General features: G+C 33.2%; 1 protein-coding gene across 1 annotated transcript in view; it reads left to right on the top strand.

The window, feature by feature from the left end:
- Positions 1-25,049, top strand: part of ZC2HC1A (zinc finger C2HC-type containing 1A) — a 43,352-nt gene that overhangs the window by 3,271 nt on the left and 15,032 nt on the right. The window contains exons 3-7 of the mRNA XM_029222640.1: positions 615-731; positions 4,323-4,464; positions 6,824-6,972; positions 19,181-19,280; positions 19,913-20,012. Coding sequence (XP_029078473.1) covers positions 615-731; positions 4,323-4,464; positions 6,824-6,972; positions 19,181-19,280; positions 19,913-20,012 — 608 coding nt within the window. The remainder of the gene's footprint in view (positions 1-614; positions 732-4,322; positions 4,465-6,823; positions 6,973-19,180; positions 19,281-19,912; positions 20,013-25,049) is intronic.

Below are 25,049 nucleotides of genomic sequence, written 5' to 3'. Positions count from 1 at the left end.
CCCATCCCCCCCACCCAAAAACTGTAGGAGTGGGACACTAGGTAGCACAAGAAAAATCCTTGGTAAAAAAAAGGTGGAAAATTTGAGTTCCAGAGAGGGGGAAGGGATGATCGTGGAGTAAGGACACAAACCTGACCACCTTGTCCTATACTCTGTGTTAACAAACTACTATTTTGTTAACTTGAGTAATCCCAACTATTATTATTATGCTAGCTTTTGGAATCCTAATGCTAATGTGTTTTCCATTTACATTCCTTTTTCTAGTATCTATTTTCAAGTATTTAGTAATAAAGGTAACTTTTTTCCCATTTCAATAGCTTTGACTTGCTTACATTAGTTTCCTTATTCTTAGCAGTGTAAAAACCAGGAGACTATTAAATAACTAAAAAAAAATTTGGGAGAGTATTTATCAATACTTTCTTGTTGTGAGAAAGATAACTTGTAACATGCATTGCATATATTTTTTTAACAATTTTAGCTAAAACATTTCTTATTTATGGATTATTATTTATTTCATCTTTCAGGTTTTTAAACTGGTCTCAAATGACAATTTAAAGTTTTATAGTCTTTTTGTAGAAAAGAAAATGACATGTTGTATTTCCTCATCTTGACAGAAAAAACATGGACCTATTTGCCAGAAAACTGCCACTAAAAAACGGAAGACGTTTGATTCAAGCAGACAAAGAGCTGAAGGAACTGATATTCCAACAGTAAAACCTCTTAAACCTAGGGTAATTATATGACCTGTGAACAGTATGAACCTTGCTGCTACGTGTAATGAAAAAATTATAATTATTATACTGAGATTGAAGAATAAGCAGAATTCTGTGTCATGTTCTCAGTTTAGAAGTGATTAGAAACTTGTTTATTTTGAATTTCGACAAAAGGGAGGCCAAAGTACTGTCCAACTATTACAGGGAGGTTTTTGTAGCATTGGAGAGCCAATTGCTTAGCTATAGGCTGGAAATAACTGAGAAGTCCTCATACATTCATTGTGAGTCATTAATTACTTCAGCTATAATTAGGTTTATGTCTCAATATGTTACACTATTACCAGTAGTGTAATCCCTGTAGTATACAAAAGGAAAGCTATTAGTTACAAACATCTTAGCATAATAAATATTATCTTGACTGATTGATTTGTCAGCATTTATCATCTTATTATGCTTTCTGGGGAAAAGTTTTATACGTTGCTCAATTGTTCATATATGATCATTGTCAGCTTATTTTCTTCTTTGTAACTAAAAGCAATGAATCTCCTATGCTAATCTCTCCTTAATACCACCTTTCATGATATGTTATTTGCTAAGAATAAACCACATAAATGCTTTGTCCGACATAGTTTTAAAGAGTTATTTCAGTGTAATAGTCAAAATTTAAGTACCTGACTTAATTAGGTTTTTGAAACAAACTACTTTCAGTGGTAATAACTTTTCCCAGTGTTACAGGAAAACATTTCCCTATGGGGCAATTAATCTTACTAATAAAATCCTTTGACAACAGAAAAGTCAGTTCATCTTTGTTTTTCAGTTTATGAATATTTAAGGGAAGGATGGAGAAGCTTGAATAAGGTACATAAATTATTATTTAAAGTTTCTCTTGGTAACCTGCCAGATGTATGATTGTATTAGCTTTAATTAGCTTAGATAAATTAATTAAATCTTGGTATAGCATAGTGGGTTTGAAAGCTGGCTCAAGATTCAGACCGCCTGGATTTAACCCTGGCTCTGCTACTTTGTTGTGTTGGGTGAGTTCACACACAGAGGCCTTATTTGTATCTGTATCTGGTACATCAGAGAAGAGAACTGTTTTGTATAGCCTAGAAAGCTACCCTGGGCTGCTCTTTTCTCCCAGAAACTCTTGTAAATAGCTGTACCAGGAAAACCTAACTCATTCAATGATGGGTAATAAAAAACATTAGCTAAGCATTAATATAATAATATATATAATAATACTTTGAGAAGAAAAGGTAGATGAGAGCAGCAAAAATTAGTAATATTCACAGTGGAGCAGATGAATGTTGTGATCAGAAATCTCACTATAAAGTAAGAAACTCTAAAGAATCAGTCATCTCAAACATCTAAATCTGCTTTTATTTAGTTAAGATTTTTGCATCTATATTCATGAGAAAAGTGGCCTGTGATTTTTCTTTTCATCAGTTTTGTTGCTATCATAGGACTAGTTGGAAGGTTGTTCTCTTGTTTTCTGTTTTTGAAAGAGCTTTTAAAAGATTGGTGCTGTTTCTTCCTTAAATGTCTGCAAGTATTCAACAGTAAAGGCATCTGGGCCAGGAGTTTTCTTTGTGGGTCTTTTAAATAATAGATTCATTAAAAATAAATAAATATAAGACTATTATAATTTTTCTGTTTCTGGTATCTGTTTTGTGGTGTTTGTCAAGGATATTATCCATTTCATCTTAAATGTCCCATGTATTACCATAAAGTTTTTTTTATAATATCTTCTTTTCTTTCTCATGTTTGTAAGAACTGTTTTCCATTCCTTGGTAATTTTTGTTTTCTCTTTTTTTCTAGATTAGTCTTGCCTTATAAGTGTTTTTAAAGAACAGTCTTTTGACTTTGTTGGCTCAACATAATATTCTTGATTTGAAAAACAAAGACATAATAGGAATAATCAGATATTTCAATATTATGACAAAATAAATTTCTTTGTAGCACACAAGCCAGCATTATGTTTAATGGAAAGATACTTAGAGGTAGTTCCATTAAAGTCAGGAACAAGATTAAGCTCCAACCAATACAGTAAGTGCTAGTCAGTAGAGTTAAATAATAACAAGAAATTAGTTGCATAGGAATTGGAAAAGAGGGGGTAAAACTATCATTATTAGGTGATGATATACCTGGAAAACCCAAGAGATCAACTGAAAAATTACTACAAACAATAAGAGAAATCAGAGAAGTAATGAGATGTAATGTTAATATACAGAAATTATCAGGTTTCATACTTCAACAAACAACTCCTTGAAATATAAAAATGATTAAAAGACACTTATAAAAGAACAACACAAAATATAAAATATTTAGGAATAAACCTTATAATAATGAAGGTGCAAGACTTCCACAAAGACTACTTTAAAAAACCACTGAAAGACACAAACGAACACTTCTTCAAATGGAAATATATCTCATTCTTGGATAGGTAGACTTAGCAAAATAGAGTCCTTAAGTTCCTTAAGTTGTTTATGAATGTAATGTTTAATTTTTCTGGTTAAAATGTAGTTTAAAAAAATAGACAAGCTGAATCTAAAGTTCATATGGAAAAATACACATATAAGAATAACCAGAAAAGATTGAGAGAAAAGCAGAATAAAGTAGGTTTACCTTAGTGGATATTAAAATATTATTATAAAATCTCAATATTTAAAACACGGGTCCTGACACACATAGTCAGAACAGTACAACAGAGAATTCAGAAATAGACCCAAATGCCAAAGAGAATATGAGAAAGGTGTTCTCTCAATTCACTGGGGAGAAAAGTTAATAAAGGATGGTGAGATAACCACATAGCCATGTTAAAAAAACAGAAAATAGAGTCCATATGTCATAAATCAGGATAAATTCCAAATGAATAAACAATTTAAGAATGGTTCTAGGTAGAAACATGGAAAAATTTTAGTTTACCTTTGTGTGAGGTTGGGCCTTGCTAACTGAATGCAAATCTGGAGACTATAAAAGGAAAAGTAAGTTAAACTACATTTAAAAATAATTCTGCATATCGGAAGACCCTTAAACAAGGTTAAAAGAGATGTATTGTGGGGGAGGGGTGGGGCTAGTCTCCTATAAAGAATTACTAGAAATTGTTAAAAAAAAAAAAAAAAAGGCCAATAACCCAATACATACGTTGACCAGGCTTATAAACAGTTCACAGAAAAGACAATACAAGTGATTCTTTATGATATGAAAAGACGTTCGCTCTCATTATAGGAAAAAAAGCAGTTAAAACCACAGAGAGAACTATTTTTCACCTCTCTAATCAGTTAAAAAACCAGAAGTTTAGTATCATACTATGTTGGAGAAACTATGGGAAAATAAGGAAATACACTCTTAGTGGTGGCTTAAGTGTTTGTAACACCTACAGGAGGCAATTTAGCAGTGTCTGTCACAATTAAAATTGTATTTTAAAAATTGCATATAATTTAGTTGCCTAAAATTTCTTTTCAAAATTATAAATTTGGGAAGGAGATCATTTAAGGACTCCTGATGAGGGAACATTTAAAATAATATGGTGTTTTCTTGAGTTTTATTTTAATTTATTAAAAATTGTTTTGAAACTGTTTTTTGTTTGTTTTTTTAATTTGTTTGCAGCCCGAACCACCAAAGAAGCCATCTAATTGGAGGAGGAAGCATGAAGAGTTCATAGCCACCATAAGAGCAGCTAAAGGCCTTGGTCAGGCCCTTAAAGAGGGTGGCAAACTTCCTCCCCCTCCTCCACCTTCTTATGATCCTGGTATATGTCATATTGTTGACAGAAATTGTTCATGTGGGAAAGAAATATCGATAGTATTGATAGATTTCTTATAAATTTTAAGATATTAAACTTGTAATAATTGAACCTAATGAAGCATGATCTTTAAAGTTTTCCTACGAAATAATGGTGACAATCCAGGCATTCAGGCTTATAAAGACACATCAGTGTTGGACATAGAAATGCATTATCTTTTTATCTCAATACTTTATAAAGCATTTAATATCATTTAAAAATTATGGTAGTAACTATTAAATGTTAATATTGCAGGAAATTTTTTTTTTTTTTTTTCGATACGCGGGCCTCTCACTGTTGTGGCCTCTCCCGTTGTGGAGCACAGGCTCCGGACGCGCAGGCTCAGCGGCCATGGCTCACGGGCCCAGGCGCTCCACGGCATGTGGGATCTTCCCAGACCGGGGCACGAACCCGTGTTCCCTGCATAGGCAGGTGGACTCTCAACCACTGCGCCACCAGGGAAGCCCCTCCAGGAAATATTTTAATCATGCATAATGTCTATTGAAATGTAGTCATTCAGTAAGATTCAAATAATTGTGTTGCCTGGTTCTTTGGTATCTTCTAATCTGGGAAGGTAAAAAAAATCATAATTTTGCTTCTAAAAATGTATTATTCTAGTGGGGTAACCACCATATAGACGGATATACCTAGATTATGCCCTAAATTCATGTATTTTTATATTTTCTTCATTGGGCGGGTAAAAGTTTCTTGTTTATTGTTCCCAAAAGCAAGGCAAGATGCAGGCAACCACATATGAGATAATTGAGATGATGAAAGATTTAAAATAGCACCGTTGACATTTTGACAGTGGTTAATGGGGTAGCCTCAAGAGGTAGTTATTTTAATATAACAAGTTAGCTGCATTAAAATTGTTAGTATTCTAAGTTGGGATTAATTTCTTAGTAAAGAGAAAGTTAGGTATGATCTTTATAAGGAGAGGTTGATAAACAATTTCTATAAAGGACCAATAGTTAATATCTTAGGTTATGCAGTCCATAAGGTCTCTGTTTCAACTCCTCAACTCTGCCACTGTTGCAAGAAATCAGCCACAGAAAATATGTAAATGAATGAATGTGGCAGTGTTCCAGAAACATGCACCAGGCAGGCTGGATTTGGCCCATGGGCCCTTGTTTGCCAACTCCTGTTTGAGTCTTAGTAATTAACTTTAATGCTATGAGTATTTCTGGAATGTTTCATTTGGGTTTGCATCTCTTCTATTTCTACCTTAATTTTCCCCATGAAGTTGAATTCTCTCTTTGTTTTAGAGGTATTTGTATATTGCATCTTATTCAACACAGTTATATTTCTCATGTTTATGTTAAGTCAGAGCGGGGGCGGGGGGCAGTTCTTCAGGATAATTTGGACTTAAGAAATTTTTTGATCTCTTAGTCCTGACAGAACAACTTCTTTGTTATTAGAGATTTTAGACCTATTTCACTAGTTAGCAGGACAAATTTCTGAGATTCAGGTGAGTGTATATTCTAAAGGGCAAAAAACTCCATCTCAAAAAGTAAACCTATTGAAATAAATTGAAGATTTTTTTTGACACTTCTAAGTTGTTATATTTATTTCTTCTCTGTATCTAATAGAGTTGAAATCTTTCACAGTGCTATAAAATTTGGTTCTTTCTGGGATAACTTTAAGATTTATTTTGTGAGAAGTTTTGTTTGTACTATATATTGCATTTGGGGAGAATATATAATCTGCAACATTTGCTGTTTCTTAAATTTGAATTAATTATGTTAGGAGATATATTTTTATTATTCCATCTGTTGGAATCTCTAAGAGAAAATAAAACTGTATAAAGTCTATTAAATTATTTCTTGACAGCTTTCCTCTAATTGAAATTAAAGATTTTAACAGATGAGCCCAAATTTTAAATTTTTATTTTATGTAAATTTTTATTTAATGTAATGTGTTATTAATGTGTTATTACTTAACCTAGTCTACCTTATGAAAATATATATTTGTGATGAAAACATATGGTAATATAGAAGCAAAATATAATTAACATTTTTCCTTTACTTATTCATTTTTATGTAGGGACGATTTTTTTGTAGGGACGATTTTTATGTAGGGATCTTTTTTTTCCCCTCAAATTTGATTCTAAGCTGGGAGAAAACTGTAGTTTATCGTATACTAGCATACTTTTTTTCTTAAATGTCTTTACTAAGTTTAGATAAGTCAGGTTGGGTGGTTATAAGAAAGTGAGAGTTTTTGCTTAGCAGTTGTTATTTATGTTATATGTCTTGAGTTACTAACTTATAACTCTTTATGTCCCATTTCAAGTATTATGTTACTAATCTGTTTCTTTTTTCTGTTTTAGATTATATTCAGTGTCCATATTGCCAGAGGAGATTTAATGAAAATGCAGCTGATAGACATATAAATTTCTGTAAAGAACAGGCAGCACGTATTAGTAATAAAGGCAAATTTTCTACTGATACCAAAGGAAAATCGACTTCTCGGACACAGGTAATCATTGTGGTCATTTCTACAAATAAATGAGAAAATGACTTTAAGTTCACAGTTTTGTGTTTATTCTTTATAGCACATTTAACTACAGTTTCTCACCCGCTAAAATTTATATATTACTGTTCAGGGATTTAGTAAGAAATTTGAATGGCTAGTTGAGAACAAAATTTGAAGTGGACTTGAGTTAGTAAAGACTTAAAAATATACAGATTTAAAGAGGTATTAGGAAAAAAGGGAGAAAATTAGTTTAAAATAGATGCAGCAGATTCAGAGGAAACTAGAGGGGTTAGATGAATGAGAAAATTGCAATAAAAATCCACATTTGAAAATCATGTAGGTTGTGAATGTTTCCATGTTATATATGAGTAACACATTTGAGGAAATGAAAACATGGGGTTACATCCAGACTGCTACTTTTGAACTTTTAGACAAATGACATTAATGTATGTAAGCCTTCATTTCTTCATCTGTGAAGTGGTAATCTACATAACTATAGTGAGAAGCAAATGAAATGATGTATGTGAAAGCACTTAGAGAACCATAAACCATATAAGGATTTTGTTATATTAAATTTATTTTTACACTACTGTTGTTTTTCTTTAAGCATATTGTCACATAAAAACTTTGACAATATCATACTTTTAAGCAAATTTTATTTTTCACAAAGCTTTCATTTGTAAACTTTTTTTTAGTACTGTAAACTTAGTAAACAGTAAATAATCAAATCTATTTTTTTGTTACTTATGAATAAAATATTGGATTAAAAGACCACATTGTAATTGAGACCTCCTTGAGAGAATCCTCCTATTGAATTTTTGTTAATATTATCGGAAATGGAGCATATCATTATTACCATCATCATTGTGGGGAAAGAATAGCGAAGAAAACTCGTTTAGAAGAATTTCCAAAACAAATGGAAAACAATGTATATCTTTTGAACAGTTAAGAACATCAATAGGATTTTGTTTTAAGAATAAAATAGTAGAGCAAAGGAAATACAATAGAATGTGTGTATTCCAACAGCTTGGTGCCAAATGATTTGTAAATGTAAAATCCAAGTAGTTTTTAAGTTCCCACCTTAAATTTTATCAGTTCTGATACCATGCCTAGTCATATATATTTATTTCAGTCTGACCCCATATTTTCTCATCTGTATTCATTCAAGAAGTTTTTGAGTACTTTCTTTGAACCAGACACTGTACCTGGTACTGGATCTACATTAGTAAACTAAGTAGAGTACTTTTCCTAAACAGGCTTAAATGCTTCCTTGTCATATTTAGCAGCTGTAATCTGGCCTGATTACAGCCCACTTTTTGACCCTGCTCTAATCAAAATAATGATACAAACACAGTGAAGATCAGGTTTTTATAGGTAAAAACAAGAAGTTCTACAGTTAAGCTGTCATAATTCTTCACTAGGAATTTTATCAAATTTAGGCATGGTTGTATTAAAGTAGACCCATGAAGACATAGGAAACCAAAAATATCATCTAATGTATGCTAAATTACATGTCTTGTTATTTTAAAAGAACAAATTATTTTGAAATAACTCATGCATAATTTAGATCCTGCAGTAGTCTTTCATCAGATTAGGCTAGGCTGAGTTACCTTATGAGTTTAAAGCAATACGATAAGTATTTTATGATTTAGGAATTTTCCTAATCATATTCTGATAGGAAATCATATTCTGATAGGAAATCAGATTCTGATTTCCAAATCGGTATTCTGATTGATTCTTACCCTACTTATTCTAAAGTAATGAAGTTTTAAGTCTGGAAAGATGATATGCAATTTTTAATAAATATTTTTCTGATTATTAAAAGGATTCCTATTCTTTATGGAAAATTTGAGAAATATATATATTTTAAAAGTTATCAACATAGTTAACATTTTAAATATCTCTAAGCTCTTATTTTTTACAACACTTTTATTCAGATTTTTTCTTACAATTTTCCCGTTATTTTTTTTTGTAAATTATACACATAGAAAACAAAGTATAAAACATAAATACATACATAACCACAAGAAAGTTGAGAAATACAATATTGTTAGTCTTACAAAAGCCTCCACTAGTGTTTCACTCCCATAATGTAATGTTCTCTCACTCCTAGCCCCCAACACCCGTGAAGTAGTCACTATTTTGACTTTACATATAATCAATTTTTGCCTTTTTATATAGTCCGCAGACCACATTAATATTTTTATTTACTATAGCTTTATGAATTTTTTTTAATTGAAGTATAGTGGGTTTACAGTATTATATTAGTTTCAGGTATGTAGCATAGTGATTCAGTATTTTTACAGATTATACTTCATTTAAATTTATTACATAATAATGGCTATATTTCCCTGTGCTGCACAATATATCCTTGTTGCTTATTTATTTTATACATAGTAGTTTGTATCTCTTAATCCCTTATGCGTATTTTGCCCCTCCCACCTTCTCTCACTCCACTGGTAACCACTAGTTTGTTCTCTGTATGTGTGAGTCTGTTTTTTTGTTATACTCACTAGTTTGTTTTTTTTAGATTCCACATGTAAGTGATATCATACAGTATTTGTCTTTCTCTGACTTCACTTACTATGATATTCTCTAGGTCCATTTATGTTGCTGCAAGTGGCAATATTTAATTCCTTTTTAATGGATGAGTAATATTTCATTGTGTATATATGTATATACCACATCTTCTTTATCCATTCATCTGTCAGTGGACATTTAGGTTGCTTCCATGTCTTGGCTATTGTAAATAGTGCTTCAGTGAACACTGGGGTGCATATATCTTTTAGAATTAGTTTTCGTCTTTTCCAGATATATGCCCAGGAGTGGGATTGCAGGATCACATGGTAACTCTATTTTTAGTTTTTTAAGGAACCTCCATACTGTTCTCCATAATGGCTCTACCAATTTACATTCCCACCAACAGCGTAGGAGGTTTCCTTTTTCTCCACTCTCTCCAGCATTTATTATTTGTAGACTTTTTGATGATAGCCATTCTGACTGGAGTGAGGCGATACCTCACTGTAGTTTTGGTTTGCATTTCTCTGATAATTAACAGTGTTGAGCATTTTTTCACGTGTCTGTTGGCCATCTCTGTCTTCTTTGGAAAAATGTCTATTTAGGTCTTCTGCCCATTTCTTTTTTTTTTTTTTTTGCGGGACGTGGGCCTCTCACTGTTGTGGCCTCTCCCGTCGCGGAGCACAGGCTCTGGACAGGCAGGCTCAGTGTCCATGGCTCACGGGCCTAGCTGCTCCATGGCATGTGGGACCTTCCCAGACCGGGGCACGAATCCGTGTCCCCTGCATCGGCAGGCGGGCTCTCAACCACTGCGCCACCAGGGAAGCGCTCTTCTGCCCATTTTTCAGTTGGGTTGTTTGTTTTCTTCATGTTGAGTTGTATGAGCTGTTTATAAATTTTGGATATTAATCCCTTATCAGTCACATCATTTGCAAATGATTTTCTCCCACTCAGTAGGTAGTCTTTTTGTTTTGTCAGTGGTTTCCCTTGGCGGTGCAAAAGCTCTTAGGTTTAATTAGGTCCCATTCACTTATTTTTTCATTTATTTCCTTTGCCTTAGTAGGCATATCTAAAAAAAATATTGCTATGCCTTATGTCAAAGAGTGTTCTGCCTGTTTTCTAGGAATTTTATGGTTTCTGGTCTTACATTTAGGTCCTTAATCAATTCTGAGTTTATCTTTGTATATGGTTTGAGGAAATGTTATAATCATTCTTTTATATGTAGCCATCCAGTTTTCTCAGCACCACTTAATTAAACAGACTGTCTTTTCTCCCTTGTATATTCTTTTTTTTTTTTTTTTTTTTTCTTTGCGGTACGCAGGCCTCTCACTGTTGTGGCCTCTCCCGTTGCGGAGCACAGGCTCCGGATGCGCAGGGTCAGCAGCCATGGCTCACGGGCCTAGCCGCTCCGCGGCATGTGGGATCTTCCCGGACCAGGGCACGAACCCGCGTCCCCCGCATCGGCAGGCGGACTCTCAACCACTGCGCCACCAGGGAAGCCCTCCCTTGTATATTCTTGCTTCCCTGTTGTAGATTAATTGACCATAGGTGCATGGGTTTATTCCTGGGCTCTCTCTTCTGTTCCATTGAGCTAGGTGTCTTATTTTTGTGCCAGTACCATACTATTTTTATTATTGTAGCTTTATATTATAGTCTGAAGGCGGGGAGCATGATACCTCTGGCTTTGTTCTTAGCTTTATAAATCTTGATATCTGGTAGAACTTTTTCTCCTACCTTCTGTTTTTTAAGGTGGTTTTAGCTAATTTTTGTCCTTTGCATTTTCACATAAATTTGAAATTATCTTTTTAACGTCATTGCACACATGTGCACATACATACCCACTTGTATTCGATTTTTGATTAGGATTGCATTGAATCAGCTGGGATCGAGTTTATATCTTCACTGTCTTGGGTTTTCCCAGACTCAATATTATCAGTCTTTTTCATTTTAGCTGTTGTAGTGAGTGTATGGTGGTGTATTGTGATTTTAATTTACATTTCTTTGAAAACCAATTAGTTTTAGTATTATTTTGTGTTCTTTTTTTTTTTTTTTTTTTTTTTTTGTGGTACACGGGCCTCTCACTGCTGTGGCCTCTCCTGCTGCGGAGCAGAGGCTCCGGACGCGCAGGCTCAGGGGCCATGGCTCACGGGCCCAGCCGCTCCGCGGCATGTGGGATCTTCCCAGACCGGGGCACGAACCCATGTCCCTGCATTGGCAGGCAGACTCTCAACCACTGCGCCACCAGGGAAGCCCTCGTTTTGTGTTCTTATTGGTCATTTGTGTTTTCTGTGAAGTATCTGGAAGGTTTTTCTGGTCCTTTTTTTAGGTTCTCTTATTGAATGAAAGCATGTGTTAAGTATTCTCAGTCTTCTCTCAAATGTGTATTAACAATATTTTTTTCCCTTCTGTGTCTTGGCTTTTTTTTTTTAAGGATGGCTTTTGAAAAGCAAAAGCTTAAAACTTTGATAAAGTCTAATTTATAAATTATTTCTTTTATGATTTTTTTTTCTTCTTGGTTCTAAGGAATCTTTACCCTTACCAAGCTTGCAAAGATTTTTCTCCTTTATCTTCTAGAAATTTTATAGTTTTAGCTCTTACATTTAGATCTGTGGATTATTTCAAGCTAATATTTGTATGATGTGAAGTAAAGGGCAGTTGTTAATTTTTTTCTATATGGATAATCTGTTGTTTCGCACCATTTGTTGAAAAGACTTCTTTACCCAATGAATTGGCCTAAGCACCTTGTTTGATCATCAGTTGAATGTATATTTTTAGTTCTATTTCAGGACATACTGTTCTGTTCCATTCATCTGTATGTCTGTTCTTTTATCAATACCACACTATTGCCATACTAAATATTATACCATATAAGCCGTAAAATCATGTAGTCTAAATTCTTCAACTTGTTTTTTCTTTTTAAAATTACTTTGGTTATTCTAGGTTGTTTACATTTTATATAAATTTTTTTGTTTTGCTAATTTCTAGAAAAGTCTACTAGTGCTTGATTGAAATTACATTAAATATATAAATCATTTGGGGAAAATTAACATCTTAATATTGAATTGTCCAGTCCATGAATTTGTTATATTTCTTGCTTATTTAGGTGTTCTTTTTTTTAATTGAATATAATTGATGTAGAACATTATATTAGTTTCAGGTGTACAACCTAACGACTCAATATTTGTTTATATTACAAAGTGATCACCACAATAAGTCTAGTTAACATCCATCATCATACACGATTACCTAATTTTTTTTCTTATGATGAAAACCAAAATTTATTTCAAGAGTGTTTTCCTTATCTTGTTTAATCTTGACGTTGTTTCTAATCTTGCACCCTACTATTTTGTTAAATTCACTTATTAATTATAATAGCTTATTGTAGATATCATAGGGTTTTTCTATGTACACAATCATGTCATCTGTAAATAAGGACAGTTTTACTACCTCCTCTTCAATCTCTATGCCTTTTTCTCCCTGTAATAATTTATTACACTAGCTAGAATTTTCAGTCCAGTGTTGAGTAAAAGTTGTGAAAGAGAGTTGCTTTCTTCCTGTTCTTAGGTGAAAACCATTCAGTTTTTCACCATTGAGTACGATATTGCTGTGGATTTTTGTTGATGCCCTTTGTCAGGCTGAGAAAGTTCTCTTCTAATTGCTGAGAGTTCTTTTTTAAACCAAGAATGCATTTTGCATTCTGTCAAATGCTCTTTATCTATTGAAATACCATAGTTTTTCTGTTACTCTGTTAATGTGATGAATTGCACTTATTTATTTTCAGATAAACCAACTTTGCATTCCATGAATAAATTCTATTTTGTTATGAAATATTGCTCTTTATAAATTATTGGATTTGATACGCTAAAATTTAGAATTATTGCCTCTATGCTTGTGAGAAATATTGGTGTGTAGTTCTCTTCGTTTGATGTTTTTAGCTGGTCTTGGTATCAGGGTAATGCTAGCCTCATATGGATTTGCAGTTATTTCCTCCTCCATTTCCTGAAAGAGCTTGTAAATTCTTTTTTTGTAGACTTTTACAGTAATGGTATTATTCCTATTGTGTATGTTTGCTAAAATTCAGCAGTGAAGCCATCTAGGTATGGGTTTTTCTTTTTCTCAGAGCTTTTCATCTACATCATTTTCTTGGGTAGATACAAAGCTGTTCAGATTTTCATTTCTTCTTGGTGTCAGTTTGGGCAATTTGTATCTCTTAAGTAATTTGTGTAATTGGATTTATTGACCTAAGGTGTTAACTTCTTAATGTAGAAATATGTTGTGATATCCTCTTTTTCATTCCTAATACAGGTATTTTGTATTCTCTTTTTTTCCCTCTGGTTAGTTTTTTTCCCTTGATTATTCTGTTTAGAGATTTATTGATTTCATTATATCTTTTCAGAGAAACAGCTTTTGGTTTTATTGCTCTAGCATTGCTTTAGTTACATCTCAAAAATCTGAATGTGTTTTTTTTCTTATTCAGTTCAAAACATTTTTAAATTTGTGACTTCTTTTACTCAAAGTCTAGTCAAATATGAGTCATTTACTTCCAGATACAGTCATCCCTTGGTATCTTTGGAGGACTGGTTCCAGGAACCCCACCCCACGCTCCCTGCCCCACCAAGGATAAGTCCCTAATGTAAAATTGCATAGTGTTTGCATATAACCTACATCCTTCCCACATATTTTAATCAGATCATCTCTAGGTTACCTATAATATCTAATACAATGTAAATGATATGTAAATAGTTGTAAATACAGTATAAATGATATGTAAATAGTTGTGTGCATGTGGCAAATTCAAGTTTTGCTTTTTGGAACTTTTTGGAATTTTTTTTGACCTGTGGTTAGTTGAATCCATGGATTCGGAACCTGTAAATGTGGAACCAGTGGATATAGAACCCGTGGATACAGAGGGCCAACTGTGTTTGGAGCTGTTCTAGATGTTTTGTTGTTGTTGTTTTAATTCTGTTCTGGTCTGAGAATGTACTTGGTAAGATTTTTATCTTATTGGGATTTGTTTAATTGCCTAGCATGTGGTCTCTTAATGAATGTTCTGTGGCATATGAAAAGCAGAGTGTATTCTGCAGTTGTTGGGTATAAAGTTTTATAAATGTCAGTCAGGTAAGGTGGCTGGTAGCTTCATTCAGATCTTCCATGTTCTTTTTATTCCATCAGTTACTAAGAGAAATGTGTTAAAATCTTTATGATTGTGAGCTTTTCTATCTCTCATTAATTTTGCCAGTTTTTGCTTCAAGTATTTTGAATTTCTCTTATTAAATGTGTTTTACATTTACAAATGTTATATCTTCTGTATTTATTGATTCTTTTATCATATGGAGTGTCCCTTTTTGTCTTTAGTGACATTCCTTGTGTTGAAATTTGTTTCATCGATAACATAGCTGTTTCAGCTTAATTATCCTAATGTTCCTTCTATTCTTTAACTTAAATTTGTAGATTTTCATCTTCTGTAGACAGCCTATAGTTTTCTTTAATCCATCTGACAACCTCAACCTGTTTGTTGAAGTGTTTTGGCATTTACACTTAATGTAATCATTGATATGTTTGTGTTTAGGTCTGCTATGTTGCTATTTTCTATTTTGTCTTTCTTTATTTTTGTTTTTATTCCTCTGTTACTTCTTCCTTGCCTCTCTTGTTTTAGTAGAAGACATTTTATTTTCTCTATTGGCTTTCTAGCCATAAGTCTCTGTATTTTTTAAAATCGTTACTCTAGGAATAACAAAATGCATCTTTAACTTAACCCTGTCTATTGATATGTTTATATACCTCTCACCAATCTTAGTGCTGTTGTTGTATATATGTAAAACTCTGTAGACATTATAAAGCCATCAATACTCTTGATGCGTATTGTTATAAGTGTTATACTTACTGCTTTAAAATCTGTCTTTTAAAGAAATTAGGAGAAAATAATATGTGAACATATATTTATACGTATATAGGCACACACACTGTATATATTTATGTATACATGTATATACTCTGCATTTTATATTTACTCACACATTATCATTTCCAGACCTCTTCATTTCTTTTTATAAATCTTTGTTGCCATATTTAGTCATTTTCCTTCAGCCTGAATAAGTTTCTTTAGCCTTCTAATAGTACAGATCTGCTGGCAATGAATTCTCTGTTTTTGGTTATCTGAAAAAATGCGTATATTTTACCTTCATTTCTCTGTTGAGATTCCCTATATTGTTCATTCACTGTTACCATATTTCCCTTTAATTCTTGTGTATATGTTCCTTTACTTTTTGAACATATTTATAATAACTGTTTTGAAATTCTTAATTACAAAGTCTTACACACCTGTGCCCACTTGAAGTCAGTTTCTGTTGACTTCTTTTGCTGAATATGGGTCATGCTTTCCTGTATTCATTTTCCTTTTCTTGTCTCCCCTTTCCCCTTCCCTTACGCTTCCCTTCTCTTTCTCGTTTCCTGAAATTAAACCCAGAGATACACAGTTTCCAGAAGGACTGCTTTTGGATGATTTCCAATCTCTTAAAATCCTTTTTTTAAATCTATAGGAGGATTATATCTGTATCTATAAGGAGGATTATAGATTATCTATAGGAGGATTATACAGCTGCTTCATTTCTCCACCATTGAATTTGTAATCTGTTATTTTTAATTTCTTCTTCTAATTTTCTGTGTTACTTTCTATAGTTTCTAATTCCCTGTTGATATTTTCAAAGTTGTCTTTTATATCTTTGAATGTAGTAAGCATAATTTTTTTATGTTATGTGTCTGATAATTGTTACATCATGTGACCTTTATGGATATGTTCTTGCTTTCTTTTTTCATTTGTGGTTCCTTATGTCATTATGTTTGTAATTATTATCGACCATTTTCTGCTGTTGCCCTTAAAATGTTATTCTCGAGGATTAATCTTGTGAAGTGCCTTTTTCGGAGAAAATTTGTACTTGTTTATTCCAGGTATCTACCAGTCTGGAGACACATTAAATTAAATTACTGGCTTTAGTTTGCTGTACCATCTAGTAATGCATAATCATAAAGCAAATCCATGTGATGGCCAGACCCTGTTACAATCTCACATGGTGTTGGCCTGGCAGTTCTTTTTCCTCTCATGTGACATTCAGTGCTTTTAAAATGATTTTTTATACTTTCCTGAGCATTTAAAATTTTTTAGTTGAAGGGTTGGTACAAATAGTACCTCTTACATTTTATCAGAAATGAACGTCCTCCACGTTCTTTAAGTTTTTTCCAGTTTCAATAAAAAGTCTTCGTAAATATAAATATGTTACTAACACAATTTATTAGATTTGTGATCTGTATAAAAACACATGAAATAATCACCTAACAAATACTTATATGACGAATGAAATATGTATTGAGTATAACTATAGAATCAGTGTTTGTTCTTTTGATCATTAAAGTAAATTTATACAAAATGGTTGCTAGCTAGAGTCATCCTGAAAGCCTACCAGTAGAATTTCAGCTTGATGTTGTAGAATAGATAAAATACAGGTCAGTAAGGAAGGAGTCATATTATCTAGGTCAGGGGAACAGCAAGTTACTGAGAGACAGATGAATATGTTTTAAACAAGAGGCATTCAGAGTAGTATGAGGATTCAGTAAGGAAACTAACGTGACTAGTTTTGGTTGAAAGTAATAGGAAATATTATAGGAGATAGATATAGTTGGGCTAGGTTCTGGTCATCTCAGATCTGACCAAAAAATTGAGTAAAATAGTAGGAGGTCTCTACGGAGGGGAAAAACAAAGCACCTTTTGAAAGGAATATTCTGCCTTTTTCTGTTTGTAAGCCATTAATTAATAATAGTAATTCCTAATATGTGAATAAAAATTTCTAGTACCGGTATATAATGCTGCCAGGGCCCTTCCTGCCTAAAATTTGACCTCTCAATGTGTAATATGCTATACCAGTATCTTTTATTAATGCTAATCATTTTGCTCTGTTTTTGGTAATTAGCACAGTATGAGTGGATCGCCAATCCTGTTTCTTAATCCAATTTTATTGACCCTGTTTTTAGTAGACATGCCTCTAATATTTTGACAAATCTTTGTTAGGTCTTTTTTTCCATATTGTTAGTTTTAAAATCTTGCCTAATGTCTTCATTAGCATTGGTATTTTAGTAGGAGAGACTGACACTAACCAGAAATACCCCTTAGGTTTTCAAAGAAACAGTATATTTATATGGCTCATCTCCAAAGTCTCCTAGTCATTTGTTCATTTGACAGACAGTTATCGAAGGCTTTCTAGTTGCCAAGTGCTTAAGAAATTGCAGTTTCTGGCATTATACTTGTTACTTGTCTGTGTGTATGTGTGTGTGTGTGTGTGTGTGAGAGAGAGAGAGAGAGAGAGAGAGAGAGGGACCATTTTACCAAGATTTGTTTTTGCAAAAGGTCAGATACTGAATTTTGAAGAGAGATAATATTTGAGTTCAAAATTTGTGCTTAGCAGTTTTCATTAGTAGCACATCTTAAATTTTATACTGATTATAGGTTGTAAATATGATTTGATTTTTGAAAATTAGGTTTAAAAACAATTTTTCTCATTAAGTCCAAAGCAATCTAAATAATGCATTGGGCTCAAGTACACATACATGCAACCACAGTAATCACCTTATAGTTGGAGTATAGGGCTAGAACTAAGGTGGCGTGAGTCTTAATTCCTATTTTGTTGTTAAGTTGGGGTGTAACCCTGGGCAAATTCACTTCTTTATCTTGGAGTGGTGTTCAATAAGATTCTTTTAAATTCAGTAACAGAGCAAAATTTGGCTCAAGTAAGAGACAGTAAAATAAAATTAATGGTGATATCTCTAGAGAAGAGAGAAAAAATGAGAATAAACGAGATAAGCTAAAATACCCTATCTTTCTCAGCCCACATTCCATTCATCTAACATGGTCTGGTGAGGTTAATAAAGCCAGAATTAGCTCTTTCTCTCCACATTGGGGCAATAATCCATTAAGCAGCTATTGTAAAACTTGTTCAGACTGATAGGTACTCTTATGAATTTTTATCAGTAAGAAATATGACTGGATTATATATATGAAATATAAAACCATACCCAGGAGCATGTAAGAATCTTGACCTTTAAAGCTACACCACTGAGTGAGCATCATTGGGCGTTTCGAAGTTTTTCTGTTATTATGGCTGGCATTTAAAATCTTAACATTGAGGGCTTCCCTGGTGGCGCAGTAGTTGGGAGTCTGCCTGCTGATGCATGGGACACAGGTTCGTGCCCCAGTCTGGGAAGATCCCACATGCCGCGGAGCGGCTGGGCCCGTGAGCCATGGCCGCTGAGCCTGCGTGTCTGGAGCCTGTGCTCTGCAACGAGAGAGGCCACAGCAGTGAGAGGCCTGCGTATCGCAAAAAAAAAAAAAAAATCTTAACATTGAGGAAATTTTTTTTCCATTTCATCCATTTTGTTTTCTTTGAATGGGGAAAAGTTGCTCTTAGTTTATTTTAGCAGTACAACATCTGAGCCAAACTTTTAGTACTCCAGTTTTGAGAAGAAACATATTTTGGGAAACCTCTCTGTGAGGTGATATATTTTAACCTACACTTTCTAAATTTGGATAATTCAGGAACTAATAAAAAGATTGGTCATTTAAGGTAATGTATGCTTTTGAAATACTGGTTTACAATCCATAATCAAAGAGTGATGATGATCAAATATTTTATTTTCATTATTTTAGTATAAGCCTCCTGCACTTAAAAAGTCCAATTCTCCTGGAGCCACCTCATCAGGATCTTCACGATTACCACAGCCAAGTGGCACTAGCAAAACTGTTGTAGGTAATGAGATCCATAAAATAACTTGATTTTTTTTTTCTTTTAACAGTGTTGGTACAAAAGGAAATGAATATAGTATTCTGTTCTGGATTATTCAAAATTTATAATTAGGATGAGATGTGGAGGATAAGTAATTATTTTGGTTTAGAAATAAAGTAACTTTCAGTAGCTTCTACTTTAGATATTTTATAGTTCTTTTTTTTTTTTTTCAGCTATATGTCTACCCTCCGTGTTGTAGTGATATATCATCTCTTGAGAATAGTCAACCAAGTTCTTTTCTTGATTCTTTGACCACAGTATTTTTCCCCTCATTTCTACCATTCCCTCTCTGAACTTGACAGTTATCCTTAATAGACAAATATTTAATGATTTGAAGAAAATATTGATTACTGAAGTGTATCTTTATTTGTATATAAATTGTAAGAAAGAAATACAGAAATTATAAATGAAGGATGTGTATGTTGTTCCCTGGAAATTTTATTCAATTTTTTTTTTTCTTATTTGATAACTCATTTTGTTCTTTTGCCACAAAGATTTATTGCCACTAAAGCACCGTTTTCCTTGTCAGATGCTCTGTTTTATGTGATTTTTGTTTTTCAGACTGTCGTTAAAACTAATACCTTTTTTATTATAAGGTGTTCCTTCAGGTAAAGTGTCTTCAGTTAGCAGCTCTTTGGGAAGCAAACTTCAGACCTTGTCTCCCTCCCATAAAGGGATAGCAGTCCCTCATGTAGGGTAAGTCTACATTGAATTTAATTTATTAGTGATACATACATATATACATACACACACGAAACTAAGGTTTTATTTTGTTTAGGTAGTTGGCTTTTTCATTAATCTTAATTTCTAAGTTTGTCTTTTAACATATTGCTCATCAGGAGCTGAGACACTGCTATTGAGAATCTAACTTAGTATAACCAGTTAGGAAGAAAATCTGCTGGCATTTATCAAGAGTCTTAAAAACATTCATATCTTCGATTGAATAATTTTATTTCTGGGAATCTAGTCTAAGGAAATCACTTAAAATATGATAGATTTTTATAATCATTATTTTTTAAGCACGTATCAGGCACTGTGCTAGACGTTTTACATTATTTTTATTAAAACTACCCACTGCCATAGGATGAGAGGATCAGAGAAGCAGAGTGATTCACTCAAAGCTACACAGCTGTTAAGAGTTGGAAGCAGGATACAATTTGGAGTCTCTTTGGCAGTAAACATTGGTCTCTTTTCATGTTTTTACTATAAAGTAAAAAAAATAAAATCACCTAAATGTCTAGCTTTGTTTGAATAGCAGATTGTGAAAATCTTCAAAAGGATATTATACAATCATAAAATATATATAAATTTTAAAAAGATGATCCTGCTATTATAGGAGAAGTATGTGGGATACAAACTCCATGTATACTTTGATAGAAGCTATAAAAATTTAATAATTTTAAAATACTTTTTGTCTTTCTATGATTTTATATACATGGCTTTTAATAAAGTAGCATAATTAAGCTTTCAACAATTATTTTAATCTGGGAAAATTTGTTGATAACACTAGAGTTTTTAATAGAAGTCTTTCTATTCCAGTAGAAACTCACTTTCCATTTTGATAAACTAGAAAATTAAGGCATTGCCATATGATTATTAGAATGTGGCCTTATTCTTTATCTTTACACATACTGATAAAGTTGATTTAGGAAACATAGCATACCTTATTTTCAGATCTAGTTTCTCTCTTTGGTTTTTATGTAGGGAATATATATGATGGTATCTATCCATAGAGACTAACTGCCTTTTGTTTCCTAATTTGGACTACATAGAAAGTGTAAGACCTAAAAAGAGTTTAATGTAATTATTGTAGAAAAAGAATGAGATCTGATTAGTTAAATGTCTTTCCTCTTTGCTGTGCTTCCAAAAAGAAGAGACAGGCTATCCTTAAGAAAGAGACAGGTTATCAGTAGAACAGGTGGTTGAAAAGTTAAAAAGTTCTCATCTTCCAGTGCTAAAAAAAACTCATTGATTTTTTTTTTTGTTTGTGTTGCTTCTCTGCTGAGTTGGCCCACTAGATATTTAACTGAAGTATAGACATAGCAATATGTTTTAACTTTACAAACAGTAGTTTCATTTAGTTGATTATGAATTAAAGGCTGGTAGTTTTTTAGTACCTTTCCTATCATACTGGTAATTTTATCAGTTGACACTATTAAGTTGTACTGACACTGTTTTTAAAAGAGGACATGTGAAGCTGGCTGGTAAGATGAAAAGGGTTACTGACTTTGGATTAGAAAGCTAGGCTTCTAGATCCTACTTTGCCCCTAAATACCTATATGACTTTGTGCATATCTCTTCTCTATCTCGCTCTGACAACTTTCTGTGACTGCTTACACCTTGACAGATGATCTAAGAAAATCTGACCAACATTTATTTATCTTTAGGAGAAAATTTTTTACTAACTAGCAAAGGCTTTAGGCACAAGAATTTTATAAGTTATGTGCTGCTACAGTGCTATAAAGATTTAAAATTTTTGGTGGTCCCATATTATATTAAACTGTCAAACATAACAGTTTAAATCCCAATTTTATATATGATCCTTATGTGTTAAAGGCATTGTTTCCAACTACTGGAAGGAGAGTGGTGATGTGTGCTTCTGATCAATATATTGCTGTATTAACTGGAACATTACTGTATTACTATATTGAATAGAATCCTTCATGACTATTTAGTGGCACAGCTGGTTATGTTTTTTAGATTATTGAGGTAATGATTTGTCTCTTGCCCTTACTAGATTATAAGCTCTGTGATAGCAAAGCCCTGTGTCTGCTTTGCTTACAGATATAACTACAAAATGTAAATAGTATAATGCTTGGCATATAGGCACACAAATTTTTGGTGAATATATGAAAAAAATAGTGAATCAGTAAATTCCTCATTTGTCAGTTTTTTGACCCATCACAGAATCATGGTCTGGTAGTGGTAAGAAAATTACTAGAGGTTTATATGATAATAATCATTTTTATTGACACAGATAATTCAGGATTGAGTAAAGATAGAATTAAGACATCTGACTAGCTGTGATGTTCAAGCAGTTGAGCACCCTTCTGAGATTAGTAAAATGAGTCGTTTTAGTGGCTTGATTATTTAGAGCCTGGTATATATAATCTTTATTGTGGTCAGCTTTAATCATACATATCAGTGGTCTGTAATGTTTAGTATATACTGGAGTAATACCACAGAAAAAATTATCTTTTTACTTGGAAAAATTCTCATATGTTTGATAATGCTAGACAACCTGTGGGTTGACTGATTTAAACAGAATTTTTATTTAAGAAAAACATACCCCTGATAGAAAATTTTTTTCTTAGCTAAAAGATGATTTTCTTTACTCCTAGAGATTTTAGATGTATGATGAAACACAGAGCTTTTAAATAAATATTGCCATGCTTGAATTGTATCAGAGTTTACATAGTCATGCCTTGAGAATTGTGTTTTGTTAATGGTTAATTACTAGCTTAAATGAATACTTCAGCTGATAATTTTCAATAGCTAAAGTATCAAATTTCAGATATTTACTTCTGTTCAGTTACTCTGAAAAATAGGAGTTTACTTTGAGATATAATGTAATAGATGTGGTAAAACTAGAGAAACAGAATGCATGTAATGAGCACTTTTTAATAAAAAAAAAAGAAATTAGTTTCTCATACTTTATATTAACAAAAGTGAGAAATAAATGTCTAGTTTTTTTGTTTGTTTGTTTTTTGTGGTACACGGGCCTCTCACTGTTGTGGCCTCTCCCATTGCAGAGCACAGGCTCAGCGGCCATGGCTCACGGGCCTAGCGGCTCCGCGGCATGTGGGATCTTCCCAGACCAGGGCACGAACCCGTGTCCCCTGCATCGGCAGGCGGACTCTCAACCACTGTGCCACCAGGGAAGCCCAAATGTCTAGTTTTTAAGTATATTTTTGTATGAGTGGAAGCAGGCTTTTCTTATAAGCCAATCTTTTGATGTGTGTGGTTTGTGTGGACCATTATTTAGATTTTTCTGAATTTCTCTCTTTTATTATTGATCTAGAAATGCCACAACCTAGAATTTCAGAGTTTGGCTTCTTTTGTGGATAACAATGATTTAGGCTGTTGGACTAGGGAAGCTCACTTTGCCATGGAATTGAGATACTACATTATCTGTATAGGATTGATGAGTTTAGGATTAAAATTAATTTGTCATTAATTTTATGACAGATTTCAAAACTTTGAGTGCCTCAAAGTATCAGAGCTATAGATGTCTACAAAGATACAAAATACCACTTGATAAATTTTTTCCCCAAATTATTTCAGACATCATTTTTTTTAATTTTATCTCTTCTGCTTTGTTACAGTCGTACAGGACTGAGTGGCTTATTTTCTAAGGGTTCATTCTAATGGTATCAACAATAAACAAGGCCCTTCCCTAGGTTAAAGTTTGTCTCATTAGAAATAGATTGATACTGTTGCCAAATATTTTTTAAAATGCTCATTCAGCTATGAGTATTTGGAAAGCCTGCCAAAGTATTGTTCCTTTCTAGATATACTAATGATATCATAGCAGTTACATGCAGCTAGAGATAGTCCTTTTAAAAAGTCTAGGTCAAATTGAAGAGTTTATCATCTATAGAAATGTATTAGCTTGACAAAAAGTTGTGTTTTTGTCTAGGAATACAGGATAATCTAGTGATATTTATCATAACTCTTTATAGTAAAATTTTAAAGATCATCATTGAAATCTGCCTTTCATTTAGATTTTCAAAATCTTAAAATACTGGCATGCTTTCATGTATGGAATTTTGATATTTTAGAACAGGTGATATTTTTGTACTTGTTTTTTATTTTTATTTTTTTGCGGTACGCGGGCCTCTCACTGTTGTGGCCTCTCCCGTTGCGGAGCAAAGGCTCCAGACGCGCAGGCTCAGCGGCCATGGCTCACGGGCCTAGCGGCTCCGCGGCATGTGGGATCTTCCCGGACCGAGGCACGAACCGTCTCCCCTGCATCGGCAGGCGGACTCTCAACCACTGCACCACCAGGGAAGCCCCCAACAATTGTTTTTATTGGAACATTGCCACACCTAATTGTTTATATATTGTCTGTGGCTGCATTCATGCTACAGTGACAAAGTTGAGTGTGACAGAGATGGTGTGGCTCACAAAGCCTAAAATATTTACTGTCTGGGTTTTTACAGGAAAAGTTTGCCACTCCCTTTTTTTCTGAATGAGCGAGTTATCATAGGAATTAGATATTTATGATTTGAAGGTATGGGTTTTAAGGATTCTTCATTTATTCCCAAGGATGGAACTGTTTTTAAGTCATGTGGAATATCTAGGAAGTTAGGCCAAAGATTAGTGTTCCCATGAACCAAAGGGTTTTTTTAAAAAAACCTTTTATTAATCCATTCAAACACATTTCTGTGGTTGAATTGAAAGAACAATAAGGGATTAAAAATACTTTCATGTTGATTCTGACCAAATCTAGGTGCCAATTTCAGGACATATCCTTGAATTTCGTATGGGATTCTATGTTATGTGTAGAATTGCTTATTCTGCACCAAATTTACCCTATGTAGGTGTGCTTGCTTGGCTTCAAAATACCTTCCTTTTTTTTTCCTTAGCAGTAGCAAGACTTCTTTTACTGCTGAATGGATTTGTTTATTCCTGCCTTAATTTCTTTCAGACCTTGGGTGTATCACTGTCATTACTGAATTGGACCCTTTAAAAGAAAAATAGCATAGAGGCACTCTAAAAACATTGATATTG

The sequence above is a fragment of the Monodon monoceros genome, unplaced genomic scaffold, assembly GCF_005190385.1.
Source record: "Monodon monoceros isolate NGI ecotype Baffin Bay Population unplaced genomic scaffold, NGI_Narwhal_1 Super_Scaffold_14, whole genome shotgun sequence".
NCBI classification, from domain to species: Eukaryota; Metazoa; Chordata; class Mammalia; order Artiodactyla; family Monodontidae; genus Monodon; species Monodon monoceros.
Note: the sequence above shows the minus strand (reverse complement) of the source record. Positions and strands in the feature narration are given on the sequence as shown.